The 20,340-nt window shown below is 38.7% G+C and overlaps 3 protein-coding genes across 6 annotated transcripts in view; 2 read left to right on the forward strand and 1 right to left on the reverse strand.

Annotated features, from left to right (window-relative positions):
* LOC134680395 (solute carrier family 12 member 6) overlaps positions 1-20,340 on the forward strand; it is a 524,938-nt gene that overhangs the window by 308,525 nt on the left and 196,073 nt on the right. The window lies entirely within an intron of this gene.
* On the reverse strand, positions 8,230-14,841 carry LOC134680379 (trypsin CFT-1-like). The gene is made up of 5 exons (XM_063539503.1): positions 14,751-14,841; positions 14,104-14,272; positions 13,501-13,672; positions 8,965-9,132; positions 8,230-8,481 (listed from the first exon to the last, which is right to left on the reverse strand). The coding sequence occupies exons 1-5, from the start codon at positions 14,797-14,799 to the stop codon at positions 8,269-8,271; spliced, it is 771 nt and encodes a 256-aa protein (XP_063395573.1). The 5' UTR covers positions 14,800-14,841; the 3' UTR covers positions 8,230-8,268.
* On the forward strand, positions 11,428-12,426 carry LOC134680377 (uncharacterized). Its single transcript, XM_063539502.1, has one exon. The coding sequence runs from the start codon at positions 11,495-11,497 to the stop codon at positions 12,308-12,310; it is 816 nt and encodes a 271-aa protein (XP_063395572.1). The 5' UTR covers positions 11,428-11,494; the 3' UTR covers positions 12,311-12,426.

The following is a 20,340-nucleotide window of genomic DNA, read 5'->3' on the forward strand; positions in this document are numbered from 1 at the left end:
AAACACGAAGCACCCCAAATCGACGATGGGGCAGAAAGGTTATAAAACCTGAACTATTTGCACGGTATTTACATTTTACTGACCAAAGTGGACCTTAATGCTATGATATAAGGTTTATAAATGGTTAAATGTCTGTTAGTATGGAGTTTAGAACATTTCGGAACTGAAATGAAAATTCGATATAGTTGCTATTCTTACTTACTAATGGCACGTATGAGTAATTAAATGAGTTGATGGCTTTTGTTTCGAATACCTAATATCAGCTAATATTATGAGGAAGTAACTTTAGGAGTTCATTATCATATATATTTACAATAATGCTATCATCACTTTCATGGCTACAAGCGTCGACTGGATTCAGGATCCTGATCAAAGACTGCGAAAATCGAATTTTAGAAAAAGCCTGTATATGTATATCTCTGTCACTCTTTAACTCCTCGATTCCCACCATTTTGAAATGTTAAATTATAAAACTTTAGGGTTTATTAACTTCTCCTACAAAAACATTATGTACCTACGAAACGAAAGAAATGTTCGTAACAAATACCTATTGGCTACATAACCCCTACGGCTGAGATTAGGGGTAACTTTTTTACCAAAGTGATATATAGCGTCTGTAGGACCCTTCTTGTGCCGAATTCCCACAGCGGGAGGGAAATAAAATAGCCACGACTACCGGCCTCCATTTTGCATATGCTATAGGTACGTCCAGGCCGCGTAGCCAAGATGCCAACCGCTTACGCTCCGTAGCGATCGAAAAGCAACTGTCACTGTCGCGCTAATATGGAAGAAGGATAGAGAGACATTATGCTTTTCATTGTCGAAGCGATAGCGATTGTAACGTTGGCTAGGCCGGCAGATATGAGCAAAATGGCGTCTGCCACACAAAGGGTTAAGTATTCGATAGACACGCACTGATAGAATGGATAACGTTCGCGGAAGCATCACCAGTGGCAACGGACAGGCCCCAGTTTCACACCGGTGACAGGTGCGAGAATTGTAAAACATCACTGTTGCTGACGTCACAGGCATCTATGGGCTACGATAATTCATAATTCTTTATTGCAACCATGGTACAGTATAGATGTCAAGTATAATATATGTACAATGTCTCACATGGACCCTGTAAGGGCACAGCATAGCTTACTTATAACATATAATTATTAATTTGTTTGCATTGTATGTAACATAATTGTATTGTATATATGTATTACATTATTGTATTATATTATATATTACGATTACCACTTACCATCGAGCGGGCCGTATTCCTGTTTGACACCATTATTATTATTTAAAAAAAATATTGTAATGGAATAAAACAGATATTTCTGACAGGTAATGAGGTTATATGTCGGAATTTTGTGACAATTGTAGTGTTTTTGTGACAGTTGCCTTAACTTAGCAAGATAAATATCTGTTTTTTTTCCGATATAATACGGTTTTTTTTAATAATACAATGATGGTGGCAAACGGGAATACGGCCCGCCCGATGGTAAGCGGTAACCGTAGCCCATGGATGCCTGTGACGTCAGTAACAGTGATATTTTACAATTGTCGCACCTGTCACCGTGGTGAAATTGGGGCCAGGAGAAAGTGAACTGCCAGCGGCGAGCAGTTGGACTAACCTGGAGCAAGGCCAAAGATGTTGCTGAAGATAGGAAGGCGCGAGCTCATGAAGGCCATTAGCACCTCTGAGGTGGCTTAAAATAGCAAATGTCTTAAAGGTCAGTTAGTCGAGCAGATGAGACAAAACATATCAAATAGAGGAAATTCCAAATATTACAATTTTATTTTTATCAATCAGCTTAAACGGAGAGTCTAGAGTCATAATGAAATTAGTAAACTACTTAAATTATCGGCATTACCATAAATAAATAAAAATTCAAATAGTCATTATAACCATATTAAGATAGGTACACAGCAGAGACGATCACATGTAGCTTTCTCTCCTGGCTTATTAATTTTATTATACCCTGTATTATACGACGGTCTCACTTTTGGACACAAGCCTGTTGCCAGTTAAGAATGGGATGAGATTATAGCCACGCAATCCCCTGAGGATTACGAACATCATGTCATGGATACAATCAATTTATTGACAGAATTACCCAGGTGTCCAGTTGATAAAAACTCACGGCGTACTTTTACAAAAAATTGACCAAAATTTTAGAATTTTACCCGCATGTCATCGTGAAACGCCCGTGAAGTGCCCATCGTAATTGACACGAAGCTCGCGCATACACATATCCTGGAACAAGTCGTATATGCTTTCAAAGGTTGCACTTTATATGCCTTTTTAGAACTGAATAGCGCTGTCGAATATCCGACCCATACTTTTAATGGAACTCCATTGTGAGAGACCGCATAACGTTGATATATGAAGTTGGTATGTTTGAATTGTACCTATTCGGACGAGTGAAGCAATTATTCGTCGACGTTCAGAGAACAATAAAATGTACAGTTTAATACAAATATATTTCACAATTAAAGAAAAATATAATTTAACATTGTAATAAATTGAATCGAGCGATATACACGAAGGAACACGAAATATTTGGAAAGTGTTATTTCCTAATCATGTTTTAGATATTTTCGGCTAAACTGACCATAAGACTCATATATCATATTTTTGCGCATTATTGAGTAAAGCATTCGTGCTTTCCTTTTGGGTTCCTTCCTAATACCCTGTTATGTTAACCCTTCAAAAGGCGAAATACCGCAGCGAAAATATCTATTTGATGAAAAGATATACCTAAAGTTATAATCCCAACTTGTTAAATGTGTGCCATCTGAAGGGTTAATATAACAAACTATGTTTTCACGGCTGTAAATCCATTAAAAATACTTGATTCAAGGTCGCTTGGAGGTACCGAGAACGAAGGCATCTCAGCGATCTCGTAGAAGTTTGAATAAGCCCGACCACAATGGTTATTGTCTCAGCGCTCCGCGGCATAATGGTGGCTTAGCACCTATTCAAAAACCACTACCTAGAAAACCAAGAATCATGTGGCCTGTGGTCTGTTTATAACTGTGTGCTATCACAGGTCTCTCTTATACTGGTTGGTAACGAACTTTCGGTTAGCGTAGGTAGATGAGATAACGGTAGATGTGGATGCTCCTAATTGTTGTGACACTGTGCCATTGTTCTTGGGAACGCGTTGAGCTAGGCTGAATATACATAGATTATGGTTAGCTGAAGTTCATTAGAAACCTTATAGTTTGAAAATAGAGGAATAAGTAATACATATATGTATCTGAAAACGTTAAATAATAAATTCCTTGATAGTCTGAAAATGATTAGGTCGATTTGTATAAGATTGTTTGTTGGTGATATTTACCTAAGATTTAAATTATCTTCCGTCATCAAATCCCTCGTTACATTTTTCTGCAGATCATAGTCTCCTAAACGTTAGAACTTGAATTAAAGTTTGAAGCCTATTCACCTAAATATTTCAATTTTGCTCCGCTCGTATCGCATCGTAAATATCCACATGCATATATAACGCGGTGTGAGCGAGAAATTGCTCCGCCATTTGCCTTCAAAGCGTCGCTGCACAAATTGATTCACCTCCAGCCGAAAACCGCAGCACTCTCGGCGGAATTCGAGGGTTAAACCAGGCCTCTGCTCATAGCACAGAATAGATAACTACTACGTATAGTCCGTTCGCGTTAAGGATGCAGTAAAATCATGGTTGTCTGTCGGCCCGGCCTAGCCACACCCGTAACCAATAAACTTCTACTACTTAGAAACTAGACTAATTAGAAATCAATTTCACTGTGTGGTTGGAATTATCCTTTTACTAACTTTTGGCTTTGGTTCTTGTAGAGCATACAACAATCATACTATTGGAAGGTCAATTGCCATAAGCCAATAGCCAATATAAAATGGATCAGTACCTACTTATGGAAAAGCAGAAAGTATGAGTTACCAGTAGGATGAGAAATAAGGTATGAGGTAAATATTTTTTAAAGAGACAAAATACAGCTTCATTTGAGTTAAACATTGTTATCAAAAGTTTTTATTAAATCAGCATAGGTTCAGGATTCAAGCCTTTGTACAGAGTGTATACAAAAAATTTGATTGTCTGTAAAGTCGGTTTACGGACGATAATTTTGCGTGATAACGTCATAAGAAAACGTGGCCCTAACGTTACCATGGATATCCGTCCACAATGTTACCATGGAGACATGTCCACAACGTGACACTTTTTCGTGCATGCTACCGGCAACTCTTTATTATACTGTGCTACCGGTGTTCATCGATTTATAAGACATTATTATGTCAAAAACATCTGTAACCCTATCATAAATTACCGGTTCCTAATAAATGTTTAAAAACATTAATGTAGGTAAGTAAGTACAAAAGTATTACGACAATATTCTGGAGAAAAGGGAACCAACTTTTTGTGAAGTTTTCTCAATGAATTACGTTGTTAAGTGTTTGGTTGGCCTCAGAAAAAAGCACAAAACAAATTAACTCAAGATTTTACAACAGATCTGTTTATTGAAAATTGAGTAGGTGATTTGATTGTTTCTTTTTTTATCCTTATTTTTCGTGGAATTGAATAATGAAGCTTTTCGTGGAAATGTAATATCTGTTTAATGTTTCCTTTTGTTATTTCTTGTTTTCAGCGCCGTTCACTGTTTTTTTTATTTCCGAAAAGGAAACGTGTTAATTTTGTGTATTCACCAAAGTTCTTAAAATGTAATTTGTCCTTGATTTTAATTTTTTTTTAAGATTGTTGTTATCTAACAACTCAGTTATAAGGTAAATAGAAACAATATTTTATTTACTATATGGAAAGCTGTCTATGTATATATATGCCTGTCTGTCCGTAGTAGGTAGATAGCTACGCTCAATAAGCTCGCTCGTGTCAGTATCAGTACCTACTAAAAACTTAATTAAATATAAGTAAGTAAAGATAATCCTTGTAAGTATCTAATTTTGTTATTTTCTTAATTATTTCATTTATTATTTCTCTTGTGTATTTTTGTAATGTTTTATACATGTATTTAAGTGTTTTCTGTCGTGGCATCACCGAATAGGCCCTGCGGAAAACCAGCGCTGGCTTTATAACTAGCATCATGCTGAGTGATGCTCACTTAATGATCTGTTCCTTTCTTGCTGTTCTTGTCTGTACATATTCGTACATGTTTTGTGATCGTCACGAACATGTCTTTTATTTTTTATCTTAGTAATATATATTATAATATACATATATTATTACTAGAAACATTAATCTCACGGGCAGTTGAATCGATTGACATCTTCCAAAATATCATGCATGTATGTAGCTAACTGTCAGTTAGTATGAACAGTCACCTGCAATAATATGTTACACAAAAAAGGCCGCAAAAATATTTGACACGATCTTATTTGTAGAGCCATAAGAGCGTGTCACAAATTTAGCGGCCTTCGAAGAGTAACAGTATATTATTGCAGGTGACTGTACTTACGATGTCAGTATCATGATACCCGGAAAATGTGCCTAAAATTGTTTTAATAAGAATAAAAGGGCTATTTATAACGTGTGCTCACTCTCTGGAATCATTTGTGGGGGAAACAAAGGACAGGCAATATTTTTCGTGCGAACTCTGCGCTGAGGAGGAAATGTTTTGTTCAAATGAATCAAGCCTGATGGTGGAAATGGAGAGGGCCTATTCAAACATCATCTACGAGTATATAAAGTTTGTTGTACAGTGAAACAATGTTGCAGTTTATGATTATAACATGTAAGCATTCTACAAATAAATACAATTTAATGCAACTCTATCCAGTACAAATAACAACCATACCTAATAGTGGTTTATGGACTAGACTAGACTATGAAAGACATTAAAGATGCACTGCTCTAATAATACTTAAGCGTAATATAATGGCAAATTGATCTTCGCTTCGTTATCTTCAAAATCACATAGTATCTAGCTTTTTCTATCGCATTCTCTTAGCAATATGTATCCCTAAGCTTCTCAAAGCAATGCTTTATCAAGCTATTTATAGTATTTCCTTGAACTTGATACAACCTTGAAGATCGCTCACGCTGATTTGTGCATGCAAAATGAAGTGAAAATCGTGCGTAAGATGAGCAGGAAGACGATCGTCGAGGTCGTATCAAAACCATAACAAATTGTTAAATTCGAATCTACCTCTTTACCTTTGCTCTTTAAACATTATAATTTCATTGTAAGTTCTCCTTCCTCTTCCAGGTACACGTTCTAGAAGCCTTTTAGCGTGAGAGCTCATACGACTGTCATACAGTGAGGCAGATCATGTTTACATAACCAGGTAATATCAACTAAGAAAATAAACAAGACATCCATTAGGAGAGTGCCAGTCTAGTTCCAAGGGAAAGGCGCTGGTAGATAACTGTACACTGAGATTTTCTCTAATGGGTTCCGCATTGAAAATGATACTGATAGGTGTTGTTTGGGACACCAGCGCTCTGACTTCCCACCTTCGTAACCGGGCATGACATTGGACTAAGTTACTGTAGTCATGTAAACGTAAGCGCCACAATCTTATAGATACTGCTTAATCTATCATAAATTATTGATGTTAAAGGCCAATATGTTGTCTGAATAATTAGTAATAATTATTTATTAAACGCTTTTGACTCAGGTCAGAAACTTATTTCGTTGTTTGTGATTGCCACTTGAGTTTGACATGTTGAGGAAAAATATAAAACTAACATTTGATCAGGAATAATCCATCTAGTGGGTAAGTGATCTGCACCGTAACCTAACAACAGAGTTGGCAGTCTGCCAATATGTTTCATAACGATCTTGCGAATTCGTGCAGCATCCAATGACGTTCCCAACAAACTATGTAATAAACGTTTTATACTATGTCGGCAATGTACAGAGAACACAGAAAAGTTCTCGTGTCTAACAGAATAGGTATAGTGTGTGATTATTTTTATAAATAAATAAATAAATATTGGGGACATCTTACACAGATCAACCTAGCCCCAAACTATAGTTCGTTTTTTTTAGCATTAGAAAGAATTCCACAGAAGCAAGCGTGCAGTTTTTATCAGGCTCGTTAATTGTTAATAATTATTGAATTATCTAATGTAGCATGGTCAATACATATAATTTACTTCAAATTGTTACCGCTAAAAGTGCCACATTTAGAACCACAAGCGAACTTCTGCGAAGTTCTTTCTAATGCTAAAAAAAAGGACTATAAGCAAAGCTTGTACTATGGATGCTGGGCGACGATATACATACTTATATAGATAAATACATACTTATATACATAGATAACACCCATGACTCAGGAACAAATATTAGTGTTCATCACACAAATAAATGCCCTTACTGGGATTCGAACCCAGGACCATCGGCTTCGCAGGCAGGGTCACTACCCACTAGGCCAAACCGGTCGTCAATTTCGAATGTCTATAGCCAGACGCCTTTTCAATTACCTATTTAGTAAGTCCTTTTAAAATAGATAGATAGATAGATAGATAATATTTATTTCTGATTGAAAATTTACATGTTATTCTTCCTTAAAAATAGCAGAAATTCACAAAAATATCGTCAAGTGTATACAAACAAAATTAAAAGAATAATAAATTGTGAATCAATAATGTCAAAAATAAAATAGAATAGAAATCAAATTAAAATGTCATAAAACTTAACTAAAACCTAAAACTATTTTGTATATAATACTAGGGCTTTCCTAGGTCATATAATGTCATATTCCATAAATAAAATAAAATGTCAACAATCAATACAAAAAACAATATAAAATAAAAACAATAATTTCAATTTAATGCCAAGTAAAATTATTAATATTTGTATCGTTCACTGTACTCTTTAACAGAATTCGATTAAAGAATAGCCTTGAAGTAAATACGTAACATTGAGTAATGATTTCGGCTTTATCGGCAAAGCAGCAACTTCCTCGTTTATTTGAAAAATAACCCTGAGCTCATCTTTTTAATCAATATTTGCTGAGAGTCGAAAGAGGAAAAAGCGACGCAAAACGCTTACACAAATAAAGAAAAACGCTACTACGTGTGGATGTGGACTTACAATGCGAAATCAGATTAACCAATAATATTGTTTGTAATCCATATGTTTTACAATATAGGTGGTTATACAAGATGGACCTGCAATCAGGTTAAGTATGCGTATATCCTACTTTCTAGCTAGTAGCTAGCTTTGAATGGCTGATATTTATTATTAAATTTTAAGTGAGTCACAGAAAAAAAGGATATAGTTTGAAAAATCCGTTAATTCATTTTAATAATGATTAATTTAGGCGTTAGCTTGGATCCATGCCGTAAAACGAGACACGCGAGTGTTGACCCCAGGATACCGGGGCTGCGCGCAGCCCTGGCCCCACGAGCATATCCCGACCACCACGTTATCGTGGACCAGAGGGCCGCCCGAGTCGCCCTGGCACTGGTCGCGCCCGCCCACGTCCAGCCACCCGGAACAGAGCATGTTGTCGGTGACGTTACCGCCCACCTGGAAATTGGAAATTTTAATATTGGATCTTCAAGATCACAAAAGCACTTTCATAAGTTGAGTTTGAGCTAAGTAGCTATAGCTACTAGAGATGCACCGGATATTCTGTTACTATCCGGTATCCGGCCTATCCGGCCTGATAGTGACCTACTATCCGGCCGGATACCGGATAGTAACATTGCTCGATTTGGAGTAAACAAATTGGATTTAAGAAACAGACACAGTCATCGTATTTTAAAACAATTTAAACATTCCACTGACTTGCACGAGCACTAATCTCGAACCTAGAAATGTGTCCGTGCTAACGTTCACTAGGAAACAGGTCTAACCTGCAGAATGCACAGTAAAACCAAAATGTAGGTATAATTCCTCTGGCCGGATACCGGATATTCGGCCGATGGCCACGCCGAATATCCAGTATCCGGTATCCGGCCAAACAACTATCCGTTGCATCTCTAATAGCTACTCTACCAGGGACCTTACCTCAAGGTAGCGGCTCTTGCAAACACTTTGGTTCACAACCCAGATCTGGACATGTCGAAGCTGGTCGGATCCGGCACAACTCGCGCAAGTTGCTCCCCATCCTAGTGCCCACACGGCTTGATTGTCAGCTAAGTAGTAGTTCGCGCCGGCGATGCTGCCAGGGCGAGCCTGTGCGGGCAAATAATATATTCTGTGTAAACTGAAAGATATTAAAACTTTAAATATAGGTAGAATGTAATGTAATGAGGTAACAACTGCACGTCACATTGTGACTACTGATTGTGACTAAGAGATATTATTTAATTATTTCTAAAAGAAAGACACAGGTAGAAAACAACTGCGTTCAAAAATAAATAAATAAATAAATAAATAATAATAAATAAATATTGGGGGACATCTTTACACAGATCAACCTAGCCCCAAACTAAGCAAAGCTTGTACTATGGGTGCTAAGCGACGATATACATACTTATTGTTAGTAATAAGTAGTACGGCTGCGACCGTATGCAAATTAGTCGAATAGATGCACCTACGCAAGACGCACGTCTTTCATTTCCTTGCCCCGCCCCGCACCTGTGTCCATTTCAAAAGATAGGTCATACCCCGCAACCTGAACCGTCACCATCATCGGTTCGCCACGTGAAGAACGAATATTATATATAACAAGCTTACCATCATCGCCAGTATCAGCATCAACATCACCGTATTCACCATCTATATAATTCTGACGATACACTTTCTTGCCGGGACACACGCGCCGTAGGTGACCCTTTAAACCGCATTTACCGCACTTATACCGAGAAAACTTGCATGTAGCCACCTCATGTCCTTCATAACCGCAAGCCGCGCAAACCACTTGTGGTTTTTGTGTTGAGCTACCGCTACCGAAGTTGCCTCCTGTGCCGCCGGGCCTCGCGCTACGTGGAACCGACGCCATCTTGTACACAGGCATATCGGGACATGGCAACGTGCTCGATGCCGCTGGCGACGCCTGCGCAGCGCCCTGCCGAGCACACTGAATCCTTTCCGCTACTTCCAATGCCTTGCTGATGGTTAATTTCTCCATATCCATGGTAAAAAGCTTATCTCGCTCGTGCCCCGGGGTCATACCGAGTACAAAGCGATCTCGAAGAGTTTCATCTAAAGTCGTGGCAGAAAAACCGCAGTCGACCGCTAGTCCACGAATGCGTGCCGCCCATTCTGCCATACTTTCTGTAGGTTTTTGAGTCGATGAGTAGAATCTGTTGCGTTCCGCAAACCCGCACTTTGCAGACTTTAAGTGATCATCCAAGAGTTTCACGAGCTCGTCATATTCTAGGGTTCCCACGACTTTGGGTAATGCTAAATCCCTTAGCAGTTTATAAGAACCCTCTGTAAGACTGCTCAATAAGATAGCCCGACGCTTACACTTGGCCTTATCCGCCGCGGCGTCTATATCGTTGGCCACAAACCACTGTTCTAACCGTTCTTTGAACACTAACCAATCCTGCACTTCATGGTTAAACATGGTCAACGCTCCTATGGACACTTTAGCCATGATCACTGTTTTATTTTTGCACGCGTAATAATTAAAGGTACAGCCCAGTCGCCACTGTTAGTCGGGGGGGTGCGGGGCGGGGCAAGGAAATGAAAGACGTGCGTCTTGCGTAGGTGCATCTATTCGACTAATTTGCATACGGTCGCAGCCGTACTACTTATTACTAACATCCCTCCACCCTTAGCCTAAAAATATTGTTTGTAGTTAACGACGTTTCGATTTCTCCGTGGGGGAGGTGGCTCAGCCACCGGAGAAGAATCAGGTGACTCAAACTGATCGGCGGTTTCTCCAGCCGAGTCTGATGTTGGTCCCGCCTGGTAACCTTCAGTTTGCTCAGAGCGCGGGGGCACAGACCCCTCGCCTAAACTGGTTCCGATTTGCTGCTCAGTGTGTTGCGTAGATATGTGGCTGCTGCCTTGATCAATTGGAGTCGCATCTATCATAGGAGCCAGTACCCGTTCCTCCTCAGTAGGTACCACTGTAACTGGTGCAATATCGTGCTGAGTTGGAGTCACGTCGTTTCGCTGTACTGGTGGCAAAATAATTGCAGGCATTTCTGTTACGGTCTGGTCCATGCTAGAGGTACTTGGGTGAGTCACCAAATCATCACGCGATACTTGCGGCGGATAAGGCCAAGTGTAAGCGTCGGGCTATCTTATTGAGCAGTCTTACAGAGGGTTCTTATAAACTGCTAAGGGATTTAGCATTACCCAAAGTCGTGGGAACCCTAGAATATGACGAGCTCGTGAAACTCTTGGATGATCACTTAAAGTCTGCAAAGTGCGGGTTTGCGGAACGCAACAGATTCTACTCATCGACTTTGGGTAATGCTAAATCCCTTAGCAGTTTATAAGAACCCTCTGTAAGACTGCTCAATAAGATAGCCCGACGCTTACACTTGGCCTTATCCGCCGCGCATATGTTAAAATAATAAAAAAAGCGCTAAAATCATTCATTTTGTCTGGAATCAATCCGAAATCATTCAATTGCAAAATGCACGAATTTCTGATGCGATACAGAAATTCAGTACATAGTACAACCGGTAAGTCACCAGCAGAGGTTGTTTTTGGCCACAAGTTAAGAAGTAGATTAGACGCATTAGCCATGCATCGCCCAGCAACAGCTGACGCAGCACTCGAGTGCGTTGTAAAAGATAACCAGTTTTCGCAGTGTAAATACTACGGCGGTAAGCGAGTTGTTGACTTTAAAGTGAACGATTTAGTTTTAGTTAAAATGTACAGTGCACAAAAAAACTATTGGGTGAAGGGAACTGTAATAGATCAGATAGGTAAAAGTTTGTACACGATCAAGTTAAGTGACTCTGACAGCATTATCAAAAGACATGCTAATCAGCTGTTAAAACTAAAAGGGGAGGAAGTATCGCGTGATGATTTGGTGACTCACCCAAGTACCTCTAGCATGGACCAGACCGTAACAGAAATGCCTGCAATTATTTTGCCACCAGTACAGCGAAACGACGTGACTCCAACTCAGCACGATATTGCACCAGTTACAGTGGTACCTACTGAGGAGGAACGGGTACTGGCTCCTATGATAGATGCGACTCCAATTGATCAAGGCAGCAGCCACATATCTACGCAACACACTGAGCAGCAAATCGGAACCAGTTTAGGCGAGGGGTCTGTGCCCCCGCGCTCTGAGCAAACTGAAGGTTACCAGGCGGGACCAACATCAGACTCGGCTGGAGAAACCGCCGATCAGTTTGAGTCACCTGATTCTTCTCCGGTGGCTGAGCCACCTCCCCCACGGAGAAATCGAAACGTCGTTAACTACAAACAATATTTTTAGGCTAAGGGTGGAGGGATGTTAGTAATAAGTAGTACGGCTGCGACCGTATGCAAATTAGTCGAATAGATGCACCTACGCAAGACGCACGTCTTTCATTTCCTTGCCCCGCCCCGCACCCCCCCGACTAACACTTATATAGATAAATACATACTTATATACATAGAAAACACCCATGACTCAGGAACAGATACTAGTGTTCATCACACAAATAAATGCCCTTACTGGGATTCGAACCCAGGACCACCGGCTTGGCTTAGGTGGATACGTGATTTAATGCCAATTGACGTCAACTTACCTGATAGCTCTGTGAGATGGGAGTCGCGGAGCGCAGCAGAGCGACGTCGTTGTCAAGAGTTCTGGTATTATGGCTGGGGTGGATGGGGATGGAATTAACGTTGTGGACCACACCGCCACTATTGGCTTAGGTGGAACCTACGTGGATACGTGATTTTATGCCAATTGACGTCAACTTACCTGATAGCTCTGTGAGATGGTAGTCGCGGAGCGCAGCAGAGCGACGTCGTTGTCAAGAGTTCTGGTATTATGGCTGGGGTGGATGGGGATGGAATTAACGTTGTGGACCACACCGCCACTATTGGCTTAGGTGGAACCTACGTGGATACGTGATTTTATGCCAATTGACGTCAACTTACCTGATAGCTCTGCCAGATGGTAGTCGCGGAGCGCAGCAGAGCGACGTCGTTGTCAAGAGTTCTGGTATTATGGCTGGGGTGGATGACGATGGATTTGACGTTGAGGACCACACCGCCACTATTGGCTTAGGTGGAACCTACGTGGATACGTGATTTAATGCCAATTGACGTCAACTTACCTGATAGCTCTGTCAGATGGTAGTCGCGGAGCGCAGCAGAGCGACGTCGTTGTCAAGAGTTCTGGTATTATGGCTGGGGTGGATGGGGATGGAATTAACGTTGTGGACCACACCGCCACTATTGGCTTAGGTGGAACCTACGTGGATACGTGATTTTATGCCAATTGACGTCAACTTACCTGATAGCTCTGTGAGATGGTAGTCGCGGAGCGCAGCAGAGCGACGTCGTTGTCAAGAGTTCTGGTATTATGGCTGGGGTGGATGAGGATGGAATTAACGTTGTGGACCACACCGCCACTATTGGCTTAGGTGGAACCTACGTGGATACGTGATTTTATGCCAATTGACGTCAACTTACCTGATAGCTCTGTGAGATGGTAGTCGCGGAGCGCAGCAGAGCGACGTCGTTGTCAAGAGTTCTGGTACTATAGCTGGGGTGGATGAGGATGGAATTAACGTTGTGGACTACCCCTCCGCTGTTGGCCCAGGTGGAGCCCACGCGGATACGCCATCTGTTTGCTGCGTCACCGCTATTAACAAACAAGATTTTTTTTTACTTAAGTTGAAAATCAATTGATTTTACATTGTAGATTTTTTGTCGTGTCGTCTTTCACTTTTGAGTTACACTTATCTATGAGGTACCGAGAAAAGTGTACTTGATTTACTGAGCTGAATTGTTGTAATTAAATAATCTAATAAATTTCTTAAATTGTAGGTAGTGCTTCCGGATGCTACATTTAGTTAGTGCCAGTTGCACTATCCGCACTTGGCAGACTGATCAATGTCACCCGGCGCGCTTACAATAAAATTTAGCGAACTCTTTAACGATGACAAACAGTTTGGTGAAGCAACCTAAAGCAGCAGAGTAAAATAAAGATATTAAAATTGTTTTCTTGGGTAAATCAAAAACTACTTCATTAAATATGAAGGAAAAACTGTCAGATATGTTGCTGTTACTTACACAAAGCAATGTGCGGCCGAGAGAATGGACCTAGTATTGAGAATAGTGCCACTGCAGGACTGACTGTAGGTGACCAGGTTCCAAGAGTACAGCAATGGAGCTGCGAACGGGTACTGCTCGATGGTGGTCACGGAGCCACCCACGATCCTTTGAGGGTTTCTGGGCACCGCTAGAAACAAACAATGGTTTATAGAATCCTCTTCGGGTCTCTATTGTTTCCCAAATAGTTTTAAGTCATAATGTATTGTTTGTCCGAATTTTCGTTAGTCATAATTGGTTTTTCTCAGAAGCCCGTAACTTTTCAAGATTGCCACAAAACAAACCTAACCTAACCTAACCTATCTATAGAATAACCTTACGAAAGTCCTGAAAAATTAACGGTTTCAGTTTTATGACTAACGATAATATGACAAACAATACATTATGACTTAAAACTTTATGGGGAACAAAGGGAGTCCATCTTCTTTACGTTAAATGAGATTTTGATGTCGTATTCTAAATAACCTCACTACTTAATTTAATTTGTGATTAAGTTACGCCATGGATCATTTAGGTACTCGTTTTTTGTCAAAAGTAATTAAAAAAAAGACAAAAAAATTAAGTGCAGTACCTATAGATGGGGTAATTAAAAACACTTTATTACTTACCCGTGACGGTGGCAAGCCAAACTGCCACCACAGTCAAGGTAAAACGCATCTTGTCTAAACACAACGGAGTGTCATCAATCCGAACTATTGTCTTTTATACCTGAGATAAGATAATCGATAAAGTAATTATAGATATTGACCACTACTAATTATCTTAAAGGTGTTCATGTTCGGATTAAAAGTATTGATAACAAATGAGTCAGATGATTGTTTACATAGTATTGGATGATTCCATGTGTTAACGAACATAAGTGGACCACGCGACTGTCATATGAAAAATTTCTCCTGTTATCATTTAATTACTGGTTTTTAAATAACTATAAACTTTTACTCGATTTCCTATCATATTTTTTATTGTTTAACTAAATAGTTTTTCTTTTTTTTTCAAACCTTATTGTGGTCACTAACACAATTTTTTATTACCGTAAACCGACTAATTTCGCTCACAGGACAGACTTAGCCTAATTGCCCAGTGTGGGGGTTAACATAAATAATGTAACACAGTTACTATTCGAGATACCTATTTCTAAATGAAGAATGTGTATTTATTAACTATTATGGGATAAATTTACACAAATCACACTAAGCAAAGATTATGTTGTGATATTTACATAGAAAATATCCATAGGTGAGGCACTACTATTATTGAAAACCATACAAATAAATACCATCACCTGCAACTTTGTAACCAGGGTCACTATCCTAGTCGTTAGGAACTTCGCATATATGGGTCATAATTTCATTTTATAGTGGTATTAATTTTATTGGATGCAAAATAAATAAACATAAACAACACTTTACAAAATACAAGAAATTAAATAATACTCTAAAGGGGTCATCCATTAATTACGTCACACGAATTTCTAGGTTTGTTGACCCCTCCCCCCCTCCTTGTCACACTTGGTCACATTTGACAAACCCCCTCCCCCTAGTGTGACGTCACATTTTTTCTACGAAATCGCCAAAGCGAATTAAGTAAGTACCTAAGTATTATTAATATTTTATCAAAATATTTTTGACGATATAAATATTAGTAATTTTATAACCTAAAACTGCTCAGGAAAGAAAATTAAACGAATAAAAACGATTATCGTTTTTAAAACTTGTTATTTAAATATACAGCGAATAAAATAATTTAAATAAATTTTCGGTTACTCATGAAGTTAAAGTGACGTCACGAACTTTGTGTCTCCCCCTCCCCCATGTCACAATATGTCACATTTTCTTGACCCCCTCCCTCCCCCTAAACGTGTGATGTAATTAATGGATGACCCCAAAGAACCTTTTCTCTATTTGTCTTTTCTTTTCAAATAACTCTATCAAAATTCCATAACATAACCTCTTTCCAAATATTTCAATTTGGCTAAAAGTTTGATAAATCGTTCCGGATGAAATAACAATTCATATCACTTTAGCACACATGGGCGCCACATAGTTATTTGTAGAAAAATAAACTTGGAACAGTTGAAACACGGAATGAACGTTTTCATTTTCATGGAACGTTGCCTTGTTTCAAAAATGTGTGTATGGTTATGGGAAAATTTTATTAGAATGACCTAACTGTGTATCTAATCATTTATTTTTGTCATTTTTAGGGTTCCGTACCCAAAGGGTAACACGGGACCCTATTACTAAGACTTCGCTGTCCGTCCGTCCGTCCGTCCGTCCGTCTGTCACCAGGCTGTATCTCACGAACCGTGATAGCTAGACAGTTGAAATTTTCACAGATGATGTATTTCTGTTGCCGCTATAACAACAAATACTAAAAACAGAATAAAATAAAGATTTAAATGGGGCTCCCATACAACAAACGTGATTTTTAACCAAAGTTAAGCAACGTCGGGAGGGGTCAGTACTTGGATGGGTGACCGTTTTTTTTTGCTTTTTTTTGTTTTTTTTTTTTGCATTATGGTACGGAACCCTTCGTGCGCGAGTCCGACTCGCACTTGCCCGGTTTTTTATTATTTTACTGTGGCTTATGCTATGACTCATCTTACCTAGTTAATGCATCTTACCAATTATCATCTTTTTTGTTTTGATAAATACACTTGAAATATTTTAATGTGTTTTCATATATTAAACAGTTTCATTACTTATGAAATTATTTATTTTGCGCTTCTTTTTCTTCAGAAATTTTCTTCATAAACAAATTTATGCTTAGATGTTAACTGACTCATTTTACGTTTTTTGGGACTTTTTGAACACTAACTTCTAAGAAGGTAAGTAAACTAATCAAGTTTCTAATAAAATGAAAGTACCTACGCACAAACTTTATTTATTATTGTATGACCTGTAGTTGTAACAAGGTGATTTAAATTTTACAAAATTTAAAACGAATAGAACGTACTCATTAAAATTATATTGCCTACAGTAAAATTAGCATCGGATAACCCAATAATGCTACAATTATCATTGTAGCAATTTGCAAAATAATTTAGTTGTAATTGATTAATAGCCGTCCGAAATGAACACCAAAATGAAAGCCAATTCAAACGTATGATGTCTAAATCAGGTTGACCTGACGAAGTATTTTACAGATGGCGCTAGCATATGTTTTACCTGTAAATTCTACTAATAGCGGTAGTTTCAAATTCTTTTTTAGCCTGGATGCTCGATCCATTTAAGCCAAATGCTTAAGGTGGTTCGCTTAGGTTACTCAAAACTTAACTCTCGCTAGATGGCACCACTTTTGCAAAATATCAGATTTTATTTTTTTGTGAAATGGTCTTGGTATTTGTATACTTAAAAGTATGTTTCGCGCACTCTTTAAGTAAATATTGAACTATTAAAATAAACATTGAATACTTCATTGTGCAAAAACCACCTTTTTAATTCGACGGAGTGTTGCTGTCACGCTTTTTCCTACTATTACTCACACATGCAAACAGTGTTTCCGTGATCCTTGTAGTAGACAATTTCACACAACGTAAGTATGTTGCAATAGCGTAACGGTATGTTCGTGGAAATACGTGCAAGAGGATTGGGGTTCAAGACTGGTGCGAGTAGGTAATTTCTTTTTGTTTCTCCTTTGTGTTATCTTACCTTAAAACGAGCAATTATTAGATATATAATTATTTATGTATATATTTGGATGGTATCAGAAACGGCTCTAACGATTTCGATGAAATTTGCTATAAGGGGTTTGATCTCTTAGCTAGGTCTATGAGAAAACGCGCATTTTTGAGTTTTTATGTTTTGTAAGCTTTGGTCGGTCTCCCAGATATTCAATCTCCGCTTGGCAACTAATCCCAGAATTGGCATGCGCACTAGTTTTTACGAAAGCGACTGCCCTGACCTTCCAACCCAGAGAGTAAACTTATTTGGATTAGTCCGGTTTCCTCACATTGTTTTTTTTCACCGAAAAATAGGTATCGGTGTATAAATAGGTAGGTATCAAATGCTATTTCGTACAAAAGTTCGAAAAATCATTGGTACGAGCCGGGGTTAGAACCCTCGACCTCCGAATTGCTTTCCGTTAGGCTAGCAGCGCTTCCCCCACATACTCAGTGTTATCAGGTTTTTTAAAAATCAAAAATGATTACTTATGAAAGCAGAAGAATATAAATGATCGTATTAGATTTATAATTGTTACATATTTGCCGTAACTTATTTTTAAAATGTGTTTTTCAATTAAAAGACACGTCAAAATTGTTTACCTTATTTCTAATGCTAAAAAAAACAAACTATAGTAATAATTGTGTTTTTCATTCATAGACAAAATCCATTATTTTTAACCACAGGAAATTTTATACACTTCTTTTTAGGGTTCCGTACCCAAAGGGTAAAACGGGACCCTATTACTAAGACTTCGCTGTCCGTCCGTCCGTCCGTCCGTCCGTCCGTCTGTCACCAGGCTGTATCTCACGAACCGTAATAGCTAGACTGTTGAAATTTTCACAGATGATGTATTTCTGTTGCCGCTATAACAACAAATACTAAAAACAGAATAAAATAAAGATTTGAATGGGGCTCCCATACAACAAACGTGATTTTTGACCAAAGTTAAGCAACGTCGGGAGTGGTCAGTACTTGGATGGGTGACCGTTATTTTTTGCTTTTTTTTGTTTTCTATTTTGCATTATGGCACGGAACCCTTCGTGCGCGAGTCCGACTCGCACTTGCCCGGTTTTTATTGCAGTGAGGATGTCCTGATTGTAAAAATCAGAGAGATTAGGTAGAGTATAATTTCTAATTATCTTTGCAAAAATAAAAGAATACGTGTAGCCCATACTTAATAATCGATTTATGATAATAAGAAAAATTAAATAAAAATAAAAAAACAATACGAAATTTAGGTGTAACAAAAATACAAAAAGTTATGTTCCAGCATACAATGACTGGGGATCGAACCGGGAATCTTCCGTTTGCAAGCAAAAAAGCGACTGTTTGCATAACACGCCATGATAGTTCTTAGCTAAGCTGACGAACTTCTCGCTTAGGTCAATTAACTACCTGTCAAATATCAGTGTCAACAAAATTGCACTAAACATGACGGCACTCCAAATTCGAGCCGTGGTCAGCCCGGCAACGTCGGAAATGGTATGGCAACGTCGCAAATGTATCTGTACACGACATTTGTGACACACACATACGTAAAATTGATGAAAAGTTAACTATGATTTTTGCATGATTTCTGTATGAAACATTGTTTTCCTGTTAATTTCGCGCAAACGAATATTCGAAAGAAGATAAATGCGGAAATATTTGTGTACTAATAGTGTGTAGTTACTTAATGAGCTTTGATTGAATTTTGTATGAAAAGCGAACCACCTTAAAGTAAAACCTATTATGCTGGGGCCATCTATAAAAAGGTTTTTGTTTGAAGAAATCTCTTTTTGGACACTGACAGATCATATCCATAACAAACCCAGATCTAATTCATAACCTGTTATTGCAATCAGAATACGGCTCACGATCATGTCAAACGCATCGCTGCAGCCTGCAGGCATATCCAATAATAGTTTGGCTACACTGACGTGTGATGAATTCAATTAGGCACATCTTGAGAAATGGGCGGGGAGAAGTGGGTGGCGTAGATTACCGCACAGTAGATGTCGCTTATAAATAGGAAAAGGGATGACGCCATGTGACCGCTTCTCCATGCAAACTTAGTCCCCATTTTCCTCCTTCGCGGTATAATAACCATGTAAGGCCACTACAGACCCATATTTTATTCAGAGCTTGACAGATATTATCGCTGTCTCTGCTATCAGTCAAAACTGCCTTCATCATCATACAAGTACAATTAGGTTTTGAAATTGATAATTTGTGAGTTCTAGCTGATAGATACAGTCACGGACTTTAATTGTTGAACCATTTAGAGTTTATGTTACATTGGACATTTCATACCGTTAGTATTGACAACCAAATTAGCTTGAAGCCTATATGGATCAACAATTAAAATCTGTGACCATACTGATCAGAATTAAAAAGTTATCAATAGAGATGTAAACCTAAAAAAATGTGCCTCCGATGTTGAAAGCTAAATAAATACGATGGCGCTGTACTTGAAATACATCTTGAACCTGGTGAGAAGCGCTGCTCCTAGCGGAAGATAGTTACCTAGCCTGAGGGTGGCGGTATGGCATAC

Source organism: Cydia fagiglandana, chromosome 3 (assembly GCF_963556715.1).
Source record: "Cydia fagiglandana chromosome 3, ilCydFagi1.1, whole genome shotgun sequence".
NCBI classification, from domain to species: domain Eukaryota; kingdom Metazoa; phylum Arthropoda; class Insecta; order Lepidoptera; family Tortricidae; genus Cydia; species Cydia fagiglandana.

Bases quoted from the DNA above. Each gene is read 5' to 3' on its own strand.
- LOC134680377 (XM_063539502.1), top strand. From the start codon at position 11,495: ATGCACGAATTTCTGATGCGATACAGAAATTCAGTACATAGTACAACC.
- LOC134680379 (XM_063539503.1), bottom strand. From the start codon at position 14,799: ATGCGTTTTACCTTGACTGTGGTGGCAGTTTGGCTTGCCACCGTCACG. The intron at 14,273-14,750 runs GTAAGTAATAAA...GTTTGTTTCTAG, and splicing joins TTGGCTTGCCACCGTCACGG to CGGTGCCCAGAAACCCTCAA. The intron at 9,133-13,500 runs GTAAGTTGACGT...TTGCCCGCACAG, and splicing joins CCATCTCACAGAGCTATCAG to GCTCGCCCTGGCAGCATCGC.